The sequence below is a fragment of the Nilaparvata lugens genome, chromosome 6 (genome assembly GCF_014356525.2).
Source record: "Nilaparvata lugens isolate BPH chromosome 6, ASM1435652v1, whole genome shotgun sequence".
Classification (NCBI taxonomy): domain Eukaryota; kingdom Metazoa; phylum Arthropoda; class Insecta; order Hemiptera; family Delphacidae; genus Nilaparvata; species Nilaparvata lugens.
In genome coordinates this window covers 1,956,578-1,978,184 of record NC_052509.1, presented here as the reverse complement: position 1 = coordinate 1,978,184, position 21,607 = coordinate 1,956,578, and the positions used below count along the sequence as shown (strand labels likewise).

At 33.1% G+C, this 21,607-nt stretch overlaps 1 protein-coding gene across 5 annotated transcripts in view; it reads left to right on the top strand.

The window, feature by feature from the left end:
• The window catches only part of LOC111057816 (sodium-dependent nutrient amino acid transporter 1), a 164,143-nt gene that overhangs the window by 95,112 nt on the left and 47,424 nt on the right, over nucleotides 1–21,607 (top strand). Inside the window, exon 1 of one of the 5 annotated variants that reach the window (XM_039429930.1) lies at nucleotides 18,618–18,770. The exons of the other annotated variants lie outside the window; for them this stretch is intronic. Coding sequence (XP_039285864.1) covers nucleotides 18,732–18,770 — 39 coding nt within the window. The 5' untranslated portion in view covers nucleotides 18,618–18,731. Of the gene's footprint in view, nucleotides 1–18,617; nucleotides 18,771–21,607 lie in introns of those variants that run through there. 5 annotated transcript variants of the gene reach the window in all.

Genomic DNA, 21,607 nt, shown 5'->3' with positions numbered 1-21,607 from the left:
TAGTGTGCAGCATAATGTATAATATAAGTGAGTGATGTAGTACGATTGGCCATTAGCTGTTGACCAATGAAGGTTGTGCTCTACTGTCATTGGCCAAGATGAAGTAGTGTGGTTGAAGCTCTGCGATTGGCCATTAGCTGTTGTCGAATGAAGATTGAGCTCCACATAGGCTGAGACTAGACACGTCCAAGTAATCAGTGGTTTCGACTATCAAGTCGTTTCCATTCAATATGGATACTTATCACTACATCATCTCCACAACTACACAGAAATTTAAATCTAATTCCAACAAACGAGAAACTCTACCGCAATAAATCAAGTTGACTCTTTTCTCAAACAAATTCTCATCCCACAACCCAAAATCTCCCACAAAACACGTCAAGTACCCCGTCTCAATTCAAGTTTGGCACAAGAATCTTCCAAACACAGCAACATTATCACGGCTACAGTTTCCACACGTGAGGCTTGAAACATCACGTCCTCCAACTAAAAACCTCTCACGCCATCCTGTCTAGATTGTCTCGGGTAACAGCGAAAAATGACCGAATTTTTTCGGTAACTCTTTATGTAAGACAATGTAGGTCTTTGAGAGAAAGTCGGTCATAGATCCTAGAGCAGTTCTTGCCGAAATGTACACAAAAATATGCAGCTATAGATACTGATATACCTATATGATGGTATATATAATACATACTCAACCATAGTAAACATAGTAAACAAATGCTAGTATCTTTAGGTGGTAAGATACCTATATCCTGGTATATGTGTGAAATACTTGGCCATAGTATATATATAGTAAACATACTAGTATTTTTAGGTGTAGTAAGATACCTATATCATGTACTCTATGCACTATAATATAGTAGCTCTTGCCGAAACGTACACAAAAATATGCATCAACAGACGCATCTCTATATCTATGTATCATAGTATATGTATGATTTCCTTGGACATAGTATATATATATACAGTAAACAAATACTAGTATCTTTGGGTGCAGTAAAATACCTATATTATATACCGTGTACCACACAGGCATACACACTTAAATATGCACGTCTATCAATATTATACAGTAGTTATATCAGTGGGTATATCTACCCGTGGATACCTCACTCATGTATATCTATGTATGACATACATAGTCATAGTATATAGATATCTATCTATATACTCCTACTAGTAATATAGATAGTTAGATACTAGATCTATAAGTATGTTTGGTGACTCTCAAATCCCAGGAAGTATGCCTCCTAGTCCCCTGGCTTTTATAGCTATACTTTTTCAGGTTTACAACAGTAGTTTGAGAATGTTTAGTGTGGAATTGCATAAGATGCAGCTTGGAGCCTGGGACAAGTTCATGCATCACTTATTTGTGGCCTGTGGCCTCCTTAGTTGACACTGTTAGCGCGGGGAACAAGTTGTTGCACCTTGTCGACAACACACATTGGTAGAGGTTACAAAATCGCACAGTTATGACAGATTCATTTCAATATTTCTAGCGCGGTATGTGGAGGTTTTAGACAAAATATGTCTGTGGCTAGCTACACACACATCGATTTTTGTTCGTACGATATTTTGCCGTCCTTATAAATTCTATGAGATTAAACAGATGATTTCAAGCAGATTAGTAAAGAAATAGTACAAGGAGTATCCTTAGTTTTTCTCTCCTGATCAGTGTTTTTTTGTAAAAATTAAAAATAAATAAATTGAAAATGAAATGATAAATTATATTCAGTAAGAGGATTATGTTTGTCAAGTTCCGTTCAATCTAATAGAATTCATAAGGACGAAAAAATATCGTACGAACAAAAATCGATGTGTTTGTGCAGGGCTAAAGGCTACAAAAAATAAACGCGAAACAACCAAACAAGGGAATATGACAAATTCTAGTAATCAATGGAAAGGTTTTGTAATACAGTACTGGAAAATTATAAATTGAAAATTGAATTACTGTAATTAGAATCAATCTGCTCCGGTAAGTCATTCATACTAGCTCACTGAGTAATTCGTCTGTCTTCAAACCATGTTTCTGGATTTGGTTGCTTTGGAAAAAAAATCATCTAAAATCAACGACATTCAACTTCTGCAGGTCCTTCTTATAAATAATAAATAGAATGGTATTTAATAAACTAATATTCTAAGGATGTCATGGATTTTATCATCAACAGATTCGTGACAATCATAAAAGACTAAAATTTTATCATCAACAGATTCGTGACAATCATAAAAGACTGAAATTTACACCTATAGAAGAAGCCTACAGTATAGTATTTCAGACAAGTCTCTTCATAATAAACTATTCGTTTATTTTCCTTCGAAGTTCCCCCAAATCTCCTATTACATGCCTAAATGCCTACCAAGTTAGTAAATAGCTGCAATTGTTTGTTAGCTCCTGAATAGCTGAATCGCACGGAGATATAATAAATAATCACGAATTATAATCATTATAATTTATTATCACGAAAAACATACAACTTTTCACTGTCACTGTATATTATTATCACTCATCAATTATCACTATCAATATTACAAAACCAAGTTACAGTTGTTTAATACTTCCTACTTCTTGAAAGCTGAATATTGTTGTGAGACGTCTATAACATATTACTACTAAAATCACTTCACTTGAATGGACTACTTTATTGAATTTAATGGAAAAGATATAATAACATGTAGTACCCTTAAAAAGGATATTACATGTTTTTTTATTGTTTTTATTAATCATATATTATTACAACTGTATTACAAAAAAACGTATAGCCTACAACTTTTCACTTTCAGTGGGTATATTCTTTATAAGTAATATATATTCGAAAAACGGGTATCATGAGTTCGATAAGTACAGTATTCAGTATTAATAAGTGTTTTGTCATGGGAAACAACATAGATCTATTGTTCCTGGTGTCTATTCTGTGATTCTATTACACATAGGAGAACAGACGATTAAACAAAGTATGGAAAAGAAAAAATTGGTAGCTTCTCTTCGACTGGATGAGATTCCTACCTGTGAAGAATCAAACGGTGGGCGAATCGAGGCCAAGGTCCCCTCAATAACATTTACTCCTCAAGAATCGTCTGTTTGCTCAACAAGTGAGCTTTACTTTCTTCCTTTGCCGGAAACAGGTTCCACCTTTGACCCAATGTCCGCCTAGGGGTCAAATTTTCGGGATGACCTAATGCCTCCTTCAGATTTAGTCTGTCAAGTTCAAGTTTTTCTATAAACATTGGATTATTTTCAAATTGCAGTTTCAAACGAATCGTCCGAACTGGAGGTCAAATTTTTGGTATTAAGTGATCAATGGAGTTGAAAAATATGAATTTTGAAAATATTGCAGAGCAAACCATGAATCATGACGGATTTGTTTTCCAATGTGTAGTAGAATTAAAGAATAGACACAATGACAGAACTTTGAACTTTAAATTTCCTCAGTAAGAAGGCTAAGAACATAACCCATTTTTCGGACATTTCATTATTTATCAAAATTTGGGAACAGAATAGTTTTGGGTTATGCCTGTTGTTCTATCCCGATCATATTCATATGATTTGTAATTATATCAACGAATAAATAAGTAAATAAACAGTAGATAATCTATGTTGTTTCCTATGACAAAACTCTTAATTATACTGAATACTGTACTTATCGAACTCATGATTTTCACAATGGAAATGAAGACTAAATCCAACTACTATCTAAGAAACAAATCCTCAAAATATACTCTGAAATATGAACTTCATCTCCTGTGCTCTGGAACAATATTCTGCCTGTTAACATCTCAAGAGAATCTGTCCTGTTCTGTTCAAACATTTAGTTCTGTTCTTCTGTTATCTGAGAAATTCTACAACATTTTTGCTCTCTTCTATATTTTTGACATTTTTTCTACTGTTCACACGAATAATCTTTTTACAATATTTTTACTTTGTACACTAACTAATATTGTTAACTTGATTCAATTTAAATTGTGCCATGAGTTTTATATATATGTTTGTTATGAGAACGATATAGGGACTCATATGGATCAAGATAAAGGTGATATATATATATCAGTATTTCCAGCCAGATTGTTTTACACCAAATTCAGGTTGTTGGACTCTGTGAAAGTACAGAGTGAGAATTATATGGCTTTGACACTGTCAAACATATTGGTAAATATTTAGAGCTCCTGATAACAACAACAAAATTAATTCTTGAATGAATTGAATAAACGATAGCTCACATTCAAATTCTTATATCAAACCAAAGTTATTATATCATTACCATCAGTTAATTTTTGTTCAACTCCTAATTGGCGTTTATTAGCAGTCCGTATAAGGTCGTCTAATTACAGACCAGTCAGTACTCTAAACCTTGTCTTTGTTGTGCTGTACGTTCACAATAATAGAAAACAACAATTAAACGTGGGCTGACTGACTTGGGTAATGAACATTTCCTTGACTTGAAATAATGTTAAGTGATAATTGTGAATTTCCCTGCAAATAAAAATCCAATTGACTGATTGGCGATGATATTATCTATATCCATTGTGCGAATCTCAATTATAGCCATTGAGCGAATCTTTTTGAAGATTGAAGTGCGAATCAATTAGAGATCAAATTTCAGAAGAATTCTGTGTTATGAATATTGTGGATTCTATGTTTTGTAGTATTGAACATCTTTTTTCGCTGACGATCATGCCCAAGGAAATACTGTAGGCTATACTTAGCTTGGATTACGCCCACATAAACTTAAGGCGTTAGTAGTAAGAAGGATGACGATGAGAGATTGATTGATGATGGAACTACATTATTTAAGGTGGATTTTGACCAGGTAGATATTTTGAAAGCTTATAAATGACAGAGGCCTAAGTGGAGCTGGCTTCAAGAAGTGCCATTCGACGTGAGTAACGGAAGAACAACACTTGACTAAACAATTATAGATATTATATTCATTTATATTTGGATCGATATCCATGTATCAAGCAGTATTAATTGGTTTCGAATTTTTTGTCTTGCAGCTTTAATTTAAGGTAATTTTTTTAGATTAATTTACTAAATTTTTTATTTAGACTCGGTCGTTCAAACATTTCATAGGATACCTATTGGAAATATTATTTCCTTATACGTTTTTGTTGAATTCTTCTTCATTTATTTTTTCACTTTACTTTGAACTTTTTACTTTTGAATTGAATTTAATGCCAAAAATTACAAATACATATTTTTACAATACAATATAAATAACATTGATTGTAACTTAGTGCATCAATAACCTCACTGTAATACTTGGCACTGCCAACATAAGATTCCTTGTGTGTTGGCAGTGAGTTGCGGTTTATTTATTCTGTATCAATTCAGGTCAGTATATGAATTAATATACAATTGATAATGCTAACGAAGAAATTACAAAAAAAATTAATAATGCTAATGAAGCTATACCTATTATACTAAAAAAAACGCACAGTCTCACAGCAAAAAAAATACTTGAAAATACTATACATACTATACTATGATGAAATTTTAATCTAATTAATCACTCATCACTGTGACATCTTGAGGCCATCATGACAGTGAAACTTTCTTAAAGAAAAACAAATGAACTGATACAATAAAAGAAGTTCCTGTAATGTGACTTGGGACAATTTATTACAAGCCTGGTTCAAGAGTATACATGCCCATCGCTCACTGTTTTTAGTAACAATTATTTGTATACAACATTATACTTTATACCACTAGTTTAAAGAATACATTTTGGTCAATCCAATATTCTATACTTTTAATTGAATCGCGTGTGATTTTTTCATCTATAAAGTCATTTGGAATTTTGTTTATAATGTAGTTACAATAATATTGAAATTGATGCCTGCATATGGTTAGCTTGATGAGTTCTGTGTTAAATCTGTTGTTAGGACGTGTATTATGGGGTGAAATGTGTGTAGCAGAATTAGTTTTATTTTTATTTATATTTTTAAAATATCATAGTTTATTCACAAGCGGATTATGTTGTATAGAATGTTTTTTGTTGGATAGAAAATGAATAATTTCATCCCTAGTTTTCATTAGATCAATAGATGGTCCAGCAATAATTGCATAATTCATGGTTGATTGTTAATCACTTCAGTACAACAATTTTTGAAGGATAAAAATTCAATAACTCCATCCTCTTACACAACAAACCAAACTCCAATTAATGGAAACACGTCAAGTACCACCGTAACCAGATCCTGAGAAAGTAGTTATATTCCCTAAGTGATAAAAACCTTTGATAAGTTTTTATCACTGATGCACTGGAACAATTCACTTACAGTCCGTGTACAATTTATTGTGGATTTGGAACAATCAAGATATTGTACTATACTTGATTAAAGAGGATAAGTTATATATTGAAGGATTATTACAGGAGAGTTACCTCTGAACAATGGATATATGGATCGATTTATTGGGAAAGCATGAAGAAGCAATATCATATCCGTATATCATAACATCATCCTTGATCACCAATAATGTTACAAATTGATCTGTATTGATCGAAAACAATAAGAGCGTGTGAATTGAGCGGAACAGTGGAAATAATTTTGAAAGCAGCAGTTATCACACGTGACTAATAGTACAAGAAGTATTGAAAACAAAAAACCTAAATAAAAAGGACTCCAAAGGAAAATACAAGAGGAATAAAAAGGAGAACTCTAGTGACGCAATAGAGACGACAGGAAAAAGAAACCTGTTGGGACTTTTAGTGAGGACTTGCTTACGTACGAGGTGGGTGCCCGTGGGTGCGCGTGAGGGAGTCGGAAGGTCAAGAAGTGTAACTCTGTAAAATTGAGGAGAGGAGGAAAAGCGGAACTGACTAAAAAAACTATATAAGGTAGTGATTTTTTACAAACTTATTCATTGATGTTTCCTTGTTTGATTGTCCCAATTGTCAGTTTCAACTTAACGAGAATTTACTTCAAAATATAAGCTTAGTGAATTTTATTGTTATAAATTGATTTACGTAATTTTTCAAATTCAAGTCTTTCAAACTTGTGAATGTATCATATCTGTGATTTATCTGTCATCCATACATGTTTCATATTGTTATCATTTTGGAGCTACAATAATCCTATTATATTAAGCGAGCAATTTCTGTATTTTTATATCTGGTTATTTTTATACCTGGTTATTTTTATATCTGCTTATTTATGTTCAACGGATCTCCAAAACGGCTCTAACGATTTTCACGAAATTTGGAACGTAGTAGGTTTATGATATAAAAATTCGATTGCACTATGTCTCATCCCTGGGAAAACTCGCTAAAGGACATTAAACGGATAATTCATCCTTGGAAGAACAGATGTCTGTATAATTTCGTCGTCTGTCGATAACAGAAGATGCGTGTGCCTGTGTGGGAGATCAGCTGTGTAATCATTCAATCAGCTTACCGTATCTCGCGAGAAATATTATCTAGAAATTTTATCAAAATAATCGATTTGTTGACATGACATGGTTTATCACTCTAAATTAGAGTATATCATAATATTCGAAGTTAATCATTATTTTACAGTTTTAAGTGATTAGTGAGTGTTATTTTGTTATTCAATTTGGTTTGTAAACAATCTAAATTAGAATTTTTCTGTTTTTTTTTTTTAATATTTTGACTTAAAATTGGACCTGAATTCAAGTGTATGAAACATAACCAACTTTTTGGACCATTTATAGTGTATAAATAAAAATTCTGAGAAGAAACAGTTATGGGCTGTGCCTGTTTGTCCTTCCCCAATCATTTTGAAGAATTGTGTTCTGTTTATCAATAAATAAATAACGAGCGAAGCTCGGTGCCTCGATATTTCTCCTTATCAGCTCAATATCAGTAGAGAAAACTCTATAATAACTTATAAGATCATTTACGTTAGTAAATCGTACAGTGCAGTTTTTATTTTTTCTGCTGATGCCCACAGATGAGCTCTAGGCTTGAACGTGGGTAATAAGACGGATGATGATGATGATGATGATGATGATGATGATGATGATGATAAGTGGATCCACAGCTTTAGGTGGTTTGTGAATCACTGAGACGCAATTTTAATTTAAACTCATAAATAGTATTTAGAGAAACTCAAATATTGCTTCCCGATTATTAGTGTGTAATTCTCCTACTTTTCCCAAGTATTATTCCTCATCCATAACTTTAGAAGTACAATTCAACGAACTATCATTTTTATATAAGATGTTTCAGAAATCCCTCCCATTTTACTTTCCTTGCCCTATTACCATAGGTAAGGAAAGTATTGCTTTCCGAAAAAAATTAAGGTACCCCAATTTCTAAATTGGATAAAAAACTGGTTTTTGGGTATTGGTATGTGTGTGTGTATGTGTGAGTGTGTTTGTGTGTGTGTGTGTGTGTGTGTGTGTGTGTGTGTGTGTGTGTGTGTGTGTGTGTGTGTGTGTGTGTATGTGTGTATGTGTGTATGTGTACACGATATCTCATCTCCCAATCAACGGAATGACTTGAAATTTGGAACTTAAGGTCCTTACACTATAAGGATCCGACACGAACAATTTCGATCAAATGCAATTCAAGATGGCGGCTAAAATGGCGAAAATGTTGTCAAAAACAGGTTTTTTTGTGATTTTCTCGGAAACGGCTCCAACGATTTTGATCAAATTCATACCAAAAATAGTCATTGATAAGCTCTATCAACTGCCACAAGTCTCATATATGTGAAAATTTCAGGAGCTCCACCCCATCAATGCAGATAGATTCCCAATTATCAGGCTTCAGATACAATTGAAACAAAAAAAATTAAGTGGAGTAGATTGAGCATGAAAATCTCTACAATTAATGTTCAGTAACATTTTCACCTGAAATTGAAAATAAGCTTCTATTAAATCTATGATTCTAATGATTCTATTAAATCATTCACTATGAGGAGATAGCAGACCTCATGTGTGTCTCCAGCGTTATTGCCCTGTCACCAGCTGGCTCAAATCTTTGAATAGTAGATTTGAGATGCGCGGGAACACTAGCGTCAGGTGATTTTCATAACGGCAAGGAAAGTTGTGTGAGTGCGCCACACCAGATTTTTTGATATCTTATAGTGAAGCTCGGATAATATAATATAATTAGAAACAATATACTATATAACTGGCCATTTTCGACTGCAGTTTCACTCTTCCAAGTACTCATAATTCCATAAGTTATTGAAACCAACCAATCATTATCAAAAATCGATTCCACTTGTTGGCCTGTAAAATTCACTTTTCCAATAATTACTCTATCAAGTACTGTGAATATTTTTCTCATGAAAATATTCTACTGTACAGTTACAATATTTGAAGCTCAGGTCGAAGAGTTGTGGGAATAAAAAGTTATTTGGCGACTAGTTTTGACCGGATCCGTTACGGAAGTTTATCAGAGTATGAAAAGCTCCACTCCCTCAATCTGTCTCTCTCACTCTCTGTTTATAATCTATCAGTCCCTTCTAGCTCCTCACTCTCTCTCTTTCACTCTCAAGTGCAGCATGCAAGGCTGATTACAAAGTAGCAATCCAAGAGCCGTGCGACTCGCTTTGCACCTTGCGGTCTCTTACTTTTTCTACAGTCAATCTCTCTCACTTTTCAACTCTATCACTTATTACCGAATCCGTCTCTCTCTTTTTCAACTTTGCATATTGCACTTTGTGGTCTCCCACTTTTTATTCATTCAATCTCACTTCAATGTATCTTCTTCACAATATTCTCTCACCTACTTTCCGAAAATCTCTCTCTCTCTCTCTCTCTCTCTCTCTGTCCTCAATAAAGGCATATAATCAACCAATCTATATATTATATATATCTCTCTCTAAATTGCAATTGAATAAGATTCGCCATGACAGCCGCTCATTAGCATAAATACTGAACTAGCTGACAATCGGACAGTTGTAAAAAGGTGGATTTTATTCTATGAAACTAGTTGAATCAACTACTGTCTTTTGCTGGAAACTCAAGACTATTCAACTGTTTTCATTCTAACCATTGTTCATAGCATTAACAATTTTTTATATTGTTTGAAAATGAAAAATTGTTTATCACACTGCTAAGATTAATATGTGAAGTAGTATAGGTGATGTCGTATAGTAGATGGTATTTTTTCGATAGAATTAATCGAAATTGCTAAATATTGATTCATCTACTTCTTGAAAAAATTTACAAATAAGTCTTGGTTTTCTAGCAGTTCGTTAGTCCAATGAACTAAAAATTCAAACAGTACCAACAGAATATAAACTGGAGGCTAAAATGAAGTCATATTATTGGTAGTTAGCTGACAAGTAGGAGATCGAGGAGGAGATGGAAGCATTCATTGGCCGAGACAAGACATGCCCTTGGTGGGAGTTGAATACCCCCGCCCACAAAGACGTTTCCTGCAACGACCAATGGCAGCCTTTCCCCTTGATCAGCCAACTACCAATCACAAAGCTCCATCTGATACTGGGCCTACTCGATGCTCAAGCTATCAGTGTAGAAAAGATTGATAATTATGTTTAAACAAGGCAACATCCATAATTTTTCAAAACGATAATCAAGTTATAAATCTTGACAATATGACAATATAATCTCTAATTAATTTCCATTTGATCAAATCTGATCTGAGTAATGAATACGATATATGTTTTCCATTTTTGCATTTCTTATTGGACTCATTCATTAATTCATTCACAACGGATACCATTCGAGAATATTTAAAAATCCCATATGCTTCAATCTCTGATTTTAGATTATTAGAGTCTAGATTCTAGAGAATAGATTACAGGTTTGGGGTAGGTTGAGGTTACAATTCACGACAAACTTCGATAACAATTTACAAATTGAACACTCAACTGCATAAAAAAATAAAACAATTTATAATATTATATGAGCCTCACGAAGAAAATAATTTCTAATCACATGCGATGGTTGGCCAACAAAGTAGATGAATGCAAGAAGAAAATCAATATATTATTGAAATAATAAAATAAAAAAATCAATATATTAAAATGAATAATAAATATCAGAATAAAATCAATATATCATTAGAATATCAATATTATTATCTTGTTTAAGGTGGAACAGCTTGTAATCAAATTGAAGTTGATAGAAAAGCTTCAAGATATAATTTGGGGACTCTGATTTCACAATGGTGCAAATCAGACAATTTGTAACTGCAACAAATTTGCAAACCATTATGAAACTTTTAGTTGATCAACGGAGACACTTATCTCGTAAACCCGTTTCGTTTCGTTGATAAATCAACTAATTTGAGAGTCAACTGCCTTTTGCACACCCACACCACCAATGATAATGGGCGTTATTTCGTGAGTAGTACTCACTGTTCAGTTTCAGTTTAACGATTGTTTGGAAATCGAAGGCTTTCTGTTGCATTGCATTGCTTCGGCATTCGACGATTCAGACGTGACTGAAAGTGATTTGAGCAGGTGCAGCCAGTGGGTGCTGCGAGACAATACAAGTGGTTTCCTTGTCCTGTCAATGCATTGGACAATCGTCGGTAGAATATTATTGTTTGGAAAATACTATTGCAATTTGGTGGTGTTTTGTGGAAACTGTTTTGTCCACACCTAGGTCGATGACTTGTGCGTGTTTTATGAGGTGGAGAGTTGTTTTGATGAACTAGAAATCAATGACACCTGAGTGTCGTATGGGGTAGACGGTAACCGGAACTTTGGGACCAGGTATTTTGCGATCAACTTGGAAAAAAGACTTTTGCCACCATTTCTGGGGTCTCTACCTGTGAGATGATAAGCAAACAATAGTCGGTCCTTTCGACTGGCTCACATGCTTTTATCACTTTGAACTAAAACACTATACACTTCTTCACTAAACTATAAAAACAATATTTCAACGAAACATTTTAGTTCAAATACAGTACTATTTCGTATCTCTTTCCTGTATAGGGCTACTTGTAATATAAATGTGAAGAAAATAAAAATCTCAGTACCCTTTTTTTAAAATAAATTATTTTTATTTTAGTAGTATTTCGACTTGATAATGGTCTATATTTACTTATCAAATCTTGAAAAGGAATTTTTTGTTTTGCTTGAGGCTCCTCTGAAATCTACCCAATTGCTAGATTTCTCACGGAAAGAGAAGAATCTCCAAAGTAGAGAAAAATTGAACTTTCATTAAAAGTGAAACTTGAACGTCCAAGAGTGGTTTTTTGATCAGTTTATCCTCAGGAATTCTCTCTTGATTTAATTTAATTTAGAAGTATTTTATTAATTTAAAAATGATTTTTGTGTGTTTTGAATTATGAATTCAGTGTGTAATTGAAGAATGTTAAGTGACACATAACCTAGCTACATTTGGACTGTTGTATAAATATTAGAATTGGAGCCGCTTTGGGCTTATAAGCCTGTGGTACTTTTCTGTGAGTTGTTTAATTCTGAATGATTAAATAAATAAATCCATAAAATATTTTAACAGAATCATTTTTAATATAGGTAGAAATAATTATTTATCAAGAGTAAGTGAATATAATATAAGAATATGAAATAGAACATTACTGTATTTAAAGAACATTGCTTACAATCCAATTACAACGAGATGTGAAATTCAAATTTCCAGATAGATTCCATTGGACTGCAGATTCAAGCATTATGACCAGACGTTCAACTATTCTCCAATATTCACAAAATAAAAAAACCGGAACAAATATAGGATTACTCATGGTCTAGACTATAACCATAAAACAAATCTTGAATTTTAATTTCTTGTTCTGCTAGAGGCTGCTGCTCAAATCCATCAAATTTTTGTGATAGAAACAAATTTGAGTTGATCATGTTAATCGATATGTTCCTGAATCATTGTCAATATATTCTTCATCATATATTTTTTTACAATGAAGCACAGATCAGGAGAGAAAAACTAAGAATACCTTAATAATATTTCTCTCCCATACTTAGGTAACATTAAAAGTCCAAATGAGGTTATTTCTTCTAGATTTCCACAACATTTTCTGTCCAAAAATATTTATACAAACCATTCTTTTGAATTTGAATCTTCCAAATACCAAAATAATAATAATAATTTATAACACTCAGTTATTTTCAAAATAGAGAGTATTCACTTATCAGAGAAATTTTTAAACATGAATCGAAAAACAAACTTACTCCTTAGAAAGAATTAAGTAACCTTAGATAGAATTGATTATGAAGAGTATTTATGAACAAATAGAATAGAATAGAACATTACTGTATTTGAAGAAAAGCATTGGTATGTTTACAATTCAACTTCAACGAGATCAAAACCTACAGGCGAATTCTATCCAAAATATAATTTCTATACAAAATCCAAAAAACCGGATCAAATAATACGATTACTCATAGCGTCTATAACCGGAAAACAAATCTTCATCCTCAACCAACTTCAACTCTTCTCAAAACTGCCGAATCTGTTCCAAAACAGCTCTCTATCATTGACCTTAAAAACCACCAAATCTTCAACACCAACTAGAATCATTGTCGATCCTCAACCGCTGCTCAATATACCATGATAAATTCAGTAATTACAGTGGCAAGTGATTACAGTTTTGAAGTTAGATCCACTTTCAATTGTCAGTTTTCTTATGAATAACATCAATGCTCTAAATTCAAACAATTCTGTCAGTTTATAGATTCATCTGAACAGTCTGCTTTCCTTATGCTTCCCATTCATACAATGCTAACAGTTTTCAGATTCACTTCATGCTGTCAGTATTCCTTATTTATAACATCTATGCTTCCCGTTCAACCGATGCTGACAGACCAAAATTAAATCTCACAATATAATAGCAACTGCAGACAGGAAGGAAGGAAACAATTTCACCGACTAGGTTGGTTAAGCGACAATTAGCGTCGCGATGGATGGATGGGTGACCGCAGAGGGGCGGTGACCTGCCTCTACTAAATGCACTTGCTAGCCTGTTTGCCTGCTAACCTACTGACGGGTATAGTGCGCCCGAACCCGCGATCACGGGCGCACGCCACTATGGGAGTCATGGGTCAGCCACATTCCAATCAGAGGCTCCCCTTAACCCCCCTAACCCCCTGGTGACGGGGGGCACCTAAACACTATTTCAATCGTGTACAATAATTGTTGGTCTCCAGCGACTAACTTGTGGCTTGGTTCTCACAGTCCTATCGCTTGTTTCGAGTTCACTTTTGATTGAGGAAGCGTGGTGGTATTGCAGGAGATTTTATGCATTTTTGCAGACCATATAATCAAGTTTCAAATTATTGTAAGCTAGATTCAAAATACCCTACAATGTTAGTGTAACTTGATATAGTATAAGTGAGGTAGCGTGACAGGACTGATGAATTTTTCCGGACTATGAGTTGATAAAGTTTGAATTAATTGCAAGCTAAAGTATTTTACAAAACCTAAATTTTATTTTTGTCATAGTCATTCAATTTCAGCTGTTTTACATCCTTGAAATCAAGCCGGTAAACAGCTGACTGTAGAACAAATAAACATATGATTCTCATCACAGCATACTATAATACTGTAATAAAAGCATATGTTTTCTATAAAACCGAGTATGTTTCCTAGTTCCGAATTCGCAACAGCAAAACTGGTACGAAAACCGCCTTTAAGCGCTCCAGGAGGGAGTTTTGTCAACTAGGTTTTTTATATAGAATGCATGTAGTAATGTCATCACGAGCAGGTGATGTTTTCTGTTTCTCAATTATTCTTTTCTAGATTATTATGACAAAAAATAGTGTAAGTTACTTGGACGTGAATGTCTTTTGCAGTGCTCGAATGAAATTCTAATCTCAGCTAACGCCTCGACAAGAAACATCATTCTCGCCTGCAAAAGGGCCCTTCCCGTCCTTGTGACTTAATATACTATCACTGAATTATTACAAGATTTGGGCCCGTTTGCACAAAAAACTTCTAAATTTAACGGTGATTATATGACGGTCAAGTGCTATGAGAATCAATTAGAGAAGCGAAAGACGTCTTCAATCGGCACTTGATCACAATTGAAATTTAACAGACTTAGTGCAACCAGGCCTGAGACTCATTTCCACAATAACGTCAATGTTAACAAATTGAGAGGCTTCTGCAATTGCCTGACTTCTCATTTTCTGAATATTTTACTTTTTAGATGATCCAATAAATATATAATCGAAGTTGTAAATTTTTGGCATGCAATACCTTTTTAAAAACTAGAATAAACGTTATATAGGAATATTTTATGCTGAAATTGAATCCCTCAAAAACCTGTATTACCTGTATTAATGGATTCAATAATATTGTTCACCCCTGTGGATAAGTCCATGAATTGAGGATAAGAATAAGCTGACCGTCTGATGGTCATTGCTCTTATATCCTTCACATAACTCAATACAAGGGATCATAAATGTAATTTATTGACTTCTCATTGCCAAGTTCCAACTTCAATACCGTCTTTGGTCTGGAAAAGCTGTCTGATTTTTTTTTTCAAATTAAAACATGAATGTTACCACCTGTGAAGCATATTTTTAAATACTTTACGACAGCAGAACTCCATTCACGAATAAAATTCGCTTGGCTCTTCCATTTTCAATTTATTTGCTGCAGAGCATTAAAAATATAGTATAAAATACAGTCTTTATTGCTTCTTTAAATATTTTTTATCTCTTTATATCATGAACAAAACATCATCATCATCATCATCTTCTCATTCCAACATCATTTGAGTTTCACACATTATCCTATGAAATCGCATACAAAGTGGGAGAGAATGCTATGATATTCCATAATTATATTTCAATTATTGATGAATAAATTATAATTTAATAATAATTTCAATTATTTATTTGTCAGAAATTCACATGAACTTGAATCATGATTCAATATTTCCGCTTGATAGTGTATTTTCTTTATTTCCATTCGTGGAATTGAGACTAGCCCTGGTACTGTTCTTTTTTTCCTCAGTCCACTATAACGTTATTATTTTGGTGAGATTAAAACTACTATGTTTCCCTATTGTATGTATAGTTTCAAGTTTGAATTTCTCTTGAGATGAATCATCTTATCATTGAAACTAAAATCAGCGAACCGTATGAACATCTTTCACATTGACATTGATTCGTTCTTTGCATTCTGTTGGAGACTACCAGTACTGTTGGATTACCAACAAAAATCTAGTCCATTTTAAAATTGATTTCATTCACATGTTTCACATCTCTTTATTTTATGTTCAATGGCCTTGAAAAATAATGTTCCACATATTGCCCGATTAATTTTATGATTTCGAATGTTTAATTGTGATGTGTATAGTTAGTCTATCATTCACACTATTGATATAATTTCGAATGTAATCTGTGAAGCTTACTCTATTAATATTATTGTTTTAAATCCTTAATTGTAATCTGTAATAACATTTACTTTCATTTTTTCAGGTAACTAACTGAAACTAAGTAGAACATATAGGAAGTGTGACAGCTTCAACTGTTGTGAGTACAATTATCGTAATCACATTACAACCAATCTATAGAATTTAATACTTGCAATATTTCACATTAAATACTATTTTTTGAGATGCATTATACCATAAAGAAACAATAGCATGAGTAGATATCCCATTGTATAGGTCGTTTATGTCGCAACTTTTACTGTTAACTCAAGCCGAAAGTCCACGTAGTTTATTTCCCGTAAAGCTGTGTGACGCATGGTAGTCACTCAAACTGTGCCGTTCATACACCCTCACCCCAACAAAACAGTAAAAACCGACAGTAATCGATAATAATTAGCTTGAGATAACAGTAAAAGTTGCGACATAAAAGTCCTATACCATGGGATATCTACTTACGCTATTGTTTATCTATGATTATACTCACGATTCATGCTTGAAATAATCTAGTGTGCTATTCAGTGCAATATAGTTCAACAGCCTGAACATAAATCAATCAGAATTCAGTATTCAATGATGAAAAATATTTGAACAATTATTATGTTTTAGAGAATTATTGATAGGGACCTTTTCTATCCCTATTTTATCTATGCTCAATCCTCCAAATAGTTTCAACAGTCTGAACATAACTCAATCAGAATTCAATGATGAAATAAATCTTTGAACAATTGATAGACATGTTTTAGAGAATTGATAGGGACCTTTTCTCTCCCTATTTTATAATTTTGGGTTCAAACCGTTCAATCTTCCATAACAACATTCAAGGAAATGCATTTATGGAAGAATATAAATGAACCATTTTCATGCAATGAATGCATATCTACCAGCACAAAACACCAAGGGAACATTTTGCACGGCTTGTTTTGATGATAGGTTGCATCACTGCTATCTTCGCTTGATACCGATAAAAAAACAGTGAAGAGTAGTAATGAGATTCAGTGCAAACTGTCAGCATGCCTCATTAATATCAGCAATGCTTCCCATACTCATCCAATGCTGAAAGATGGAAGTGAATCTCACCTCAGTTAGATAACAGTGACCTTGGAAGTGAAAATCAATTTGTATGAGAAAATAACCGTTGAACACAGATAGAAGACTAGCTAGAAAATCATCCACAGGTTTTTGTTGCTTACTTTTTTCACGTGCAATGCGCTTTGTTGTATTGTGATAAAAATACACACGGATCTCATGACCTTACTTGTAACAAAAAGGCTTTGATTAATTATTAAAAAGTTAGTTATTGTTGATTAGTTATAAGGCTTTAATGATGTCAGTCTGGCTTGTTTCTAAAATGAGTTATGGTATGAGGATGTCAGTGGAAATTCATGAAGTATAATAATTTATAAAAGGTTAATATTTAAAAGTGAATAATTTCTATTCCGAAAATAACTGAGTGGTATAAATTATAATAATTCTGGTATTTGAAACATCTAAATTCGAAAATATGGTTTCTATAATAATATTGAAAATTTTTCAAGTTAAAACCTAGAAGACATAACCCTTTTTCGGACATTTTAATGTTATTCGAATTCGGGAGAGAAATAGTACAAGAGATTCTTAGTTTTTCTCCCCCAATCTGTGCTTTTTTTGTGAAAAAATAATGAATAAAAAATAAAGTAAAAATAATACCGTATTGATTCACATATGAAAAAGCAATTGAACGCATCCTGTTTTAGGAACAGATTTGAAAAACAATACATTTAATAAATTAGGTGGATTGAATATTCAAATAAAGAACTCTTGAAAGATGATTTTGTACTTGTACCTCAATGATGAATTACAATAATGTTGTTTGGGTAAGTGCAAGATATTAAGCATTGAACAATTCAATCTATTGATTACTGCTATAAATAATTCTATTACTATCAATGCACTTTGTCGGCAAATATTGATTACAAATCAATATGCTCATGTTATCACAACATAATTTGTATTGAGAAATTGGTCTAGTTGCAGATAGCAGAGCTATTTAATTAACTACAAACTGTGATAAATTTTACACCAGTTACAAGTCATTCATTGCAATTATCATCAATGGGGCATTTGAAAACTAATTTTACTAGAATTATTATCCTTGTTTCTGTTTTATCTCGACTAAAAATAATTATGATCATTGAATAAACAATTAAATTAAACCTAATTTAATTATTCATCGATATCTCGTTGAACCCTTATCGAAAGTTCAATTGATGTTTTTTCTTCTAGAGATAATTCTAGTCAGTTCATTCATGGTTTGTGTTGGGCTCGATAACGAAGAAGTGAATCCAGGTTTCAGTAGTGTTTTAGAGGTTGTTTTGAATCTGTAGTGGGTAAAAGTGTTTTGTGGTTTGTGTTTGAAAGGATTTGTGATTGTTTCTGAGTTGGAGTACGATGTTGTTATACCTCGGAATTCGTTTTAAACATCATAAGGTTTGTAAATCTGCATGACAACATAACACATTATCAAATTGTGCTTCTAGGTCAGTCAATTTGTTTCTTAAAAATTTTCCTTGTTTCAGTTATGGAGAAATATATCTCTTTGCCTTTTCGTCTCTTTGTTTTTATTGTGCTGTATTATATTTATTTATTTATTTATTCGTGGGCAGAATCACAAATCATATAAATATGATAAGGAAGGAACAACAGGCTCGGCCCAAATCTATTCCATTCCCAAATTTTGTTAAATTAATAAAATAAATAAGTGTGATTTGTGTTGACGTGTGATGTACTATTGAGGCTGATAAAGATATTTTATTCCGTTCTATCAATATAATATGATATGATAGTGATTGTTTAACAGAGGATATTTAAATCTATACTATAATAAAGGAAAGAAAATAACTGACTTATACATGTACGGGATAGGAAAATCATGTTTGACGCATAATCATGTCTGAACTACTTGACTAATTAGCTTGAAATTTTGCATATCGATTCTTAATTAACCGAGGATGGTTATAGGCCTGTTTTAAATTCTTCAAGATTTCATGATGTCAAGTTTTCAGTTTGTCAAGTTTCAAAATGAACCCTTGCGGAGCACGGGTTACCTGCTAGTCAGTAATATATCAAACTTGGGTTTAGTCTGATTCCGTTTATTGGTACAGTTATGTTATCAATGCTATAGCTTATCACTCAAAACATCGATAAATGGTATCTACTATTATCAGAGACACAAATTAGTTCTTGTTTTTGCTATGAACTATTTGAATCGTTTATATTTTACCAATTTATCAATAATTATTATCTATCTCAACCTATCTTATTGTAGCTCATTCCTGGTTCAACATATTTTCATATAATTATTATTCATAAACAGTATCAGAATAATTCGATAATTACCGTTATTTTTACTTTCCTTGCCCTATTACCATAGGTAAGGAAAGTATTGCTTTCTGAAAAAAATTAAGGTACCCGAATTTCTAAATTTCTATACGTTTCAAGGTCCCCTGAGTCCAAAAAAGTGGTTTTTGGGTATTGGTCTGTATGTGTGTGTGTGTGTGTGTGTATGAGTGTATGTGCGTCTGTGTACACGATATCTCATCTCCCAATTAACGGAATGACTTGAAATTTGGAACGTAAGGCCCTTACAATATAAGGATCCGACACGAACAATTTCAATCAAATGCGATTCAAGATGGCGGCTAAAATAGCGAAAATGTTGTCAAAGAAAGGGTTTTTCGCGATTTTCTAGAAAACGGCTCCAACGATTTTGATAAGTTATACCTGAAATAGTCATCGATAAGCTCTATCAACTGCCACCAGTCCTATATCTGTAAAAATTTCAGGAGCTCCGCCCCATCTATGCAAAGTTTGATTTTAGATTCTCAATTATTAGGCTTCAGATACAATTCAAACAAAAAATTTCGATTGAAAAAGATTCAGCATGAGAATCTCTACAACTAATGTTCAGTAACATTTTCACCTAAAATTAAAAATAAGCTCGAAATTCGAGAAAATGTGATTATCCAATTGCGAACTGTTGGCAACTGTTGATTCTATTAAATGATTCACTATGAAGAGATAGCACACCTCGTGTGTCTTCAGCGTTATTGCCCTGTCACCAGCTGGCTCAAATCTTTGAATAGTAGACTTGAGATGCGCGGGAACACTAGCGTCAGGTGATCAATTTCCATAACGGCAAGGAAAGTTGTGTGAGTGCGCCACACCAGATTTTTAGATCATAATAATCATCAACCGTCATCATAATCATCATCATTGATCGAAAGGGGAAGCATAGATCTGATGTGATCATAGTTTTCCATTATCAATTCTTCCCCCATCTAACAGTAAATAAATACTTACCCATACAGCATTATGAAAATATGAAAATAAACTCTCCATTACTAGTCTTTGAAAGTTATCTCAAAACAGGATGATAGATATAAATCAAAGGAATCCACAATCATGAATGAAACTTTCAGAATAAGATGATAATCATTCGTTTAGAGATTAAATTGAGTAGAACATGAATGAGCATTACATCAATTTTCTCCAAAATCAAGGCTCACATTCTTACCTATTGATGCCTGTTTATGAACTTCAATTTCTTTCTTTCTATTCTTTTCAATTATATACAGTCCATGAATTGATATTCCAATAAATTTCATTCATATCCAGGCTACCAGGTCTTAATTTTATCAATTTAATACAATAAATTCCCACTTCAAGTAATTTTGACACCAACCACCACTCAATTTTATTAATTTATTATAATATATTTCCACTCCAAATCATTTTGACAACCACAAAAACTTCAATTCAACAGCAATTAACAAACTAACAGCATCCACACCCTAGGCATTGTCTTGACCTTCTCTCACTACGGATTACACATAAAAAAGGCGTCAATGTCCTTCTAGAAGTTGATGCTAGAAAGGAAACGAGGGAAATTTTAATAATTACACCGCCTCTCACAACTTCCAACACCCAACACCCAAAACACCATTGTTTATCAGCTCAGACAATCACTTCTTAATCCTATACAACTTGATGACCAATTCCCACGTCCCAAATTAGGACTTCGCCAGTCCCACTGTTCATCAGGTTATTTACTGTTAATTTCTTGTCGCCCTATTGTTCAAGATGTTCACTTTCAACCAACAAGCAAGATGTTCACTTTCAATTAGTATGCAAGGTGTTACTTTCAATTAGCATGCAACTCCTACATGATTCATTAGCTATTATCAGAGATAAATGATGTTTTCTCTGTTGATGTTTCAGTTTGTTTTCTTTGGCCATGTGTAGCCTAATCTTCTTTTCACCTGATA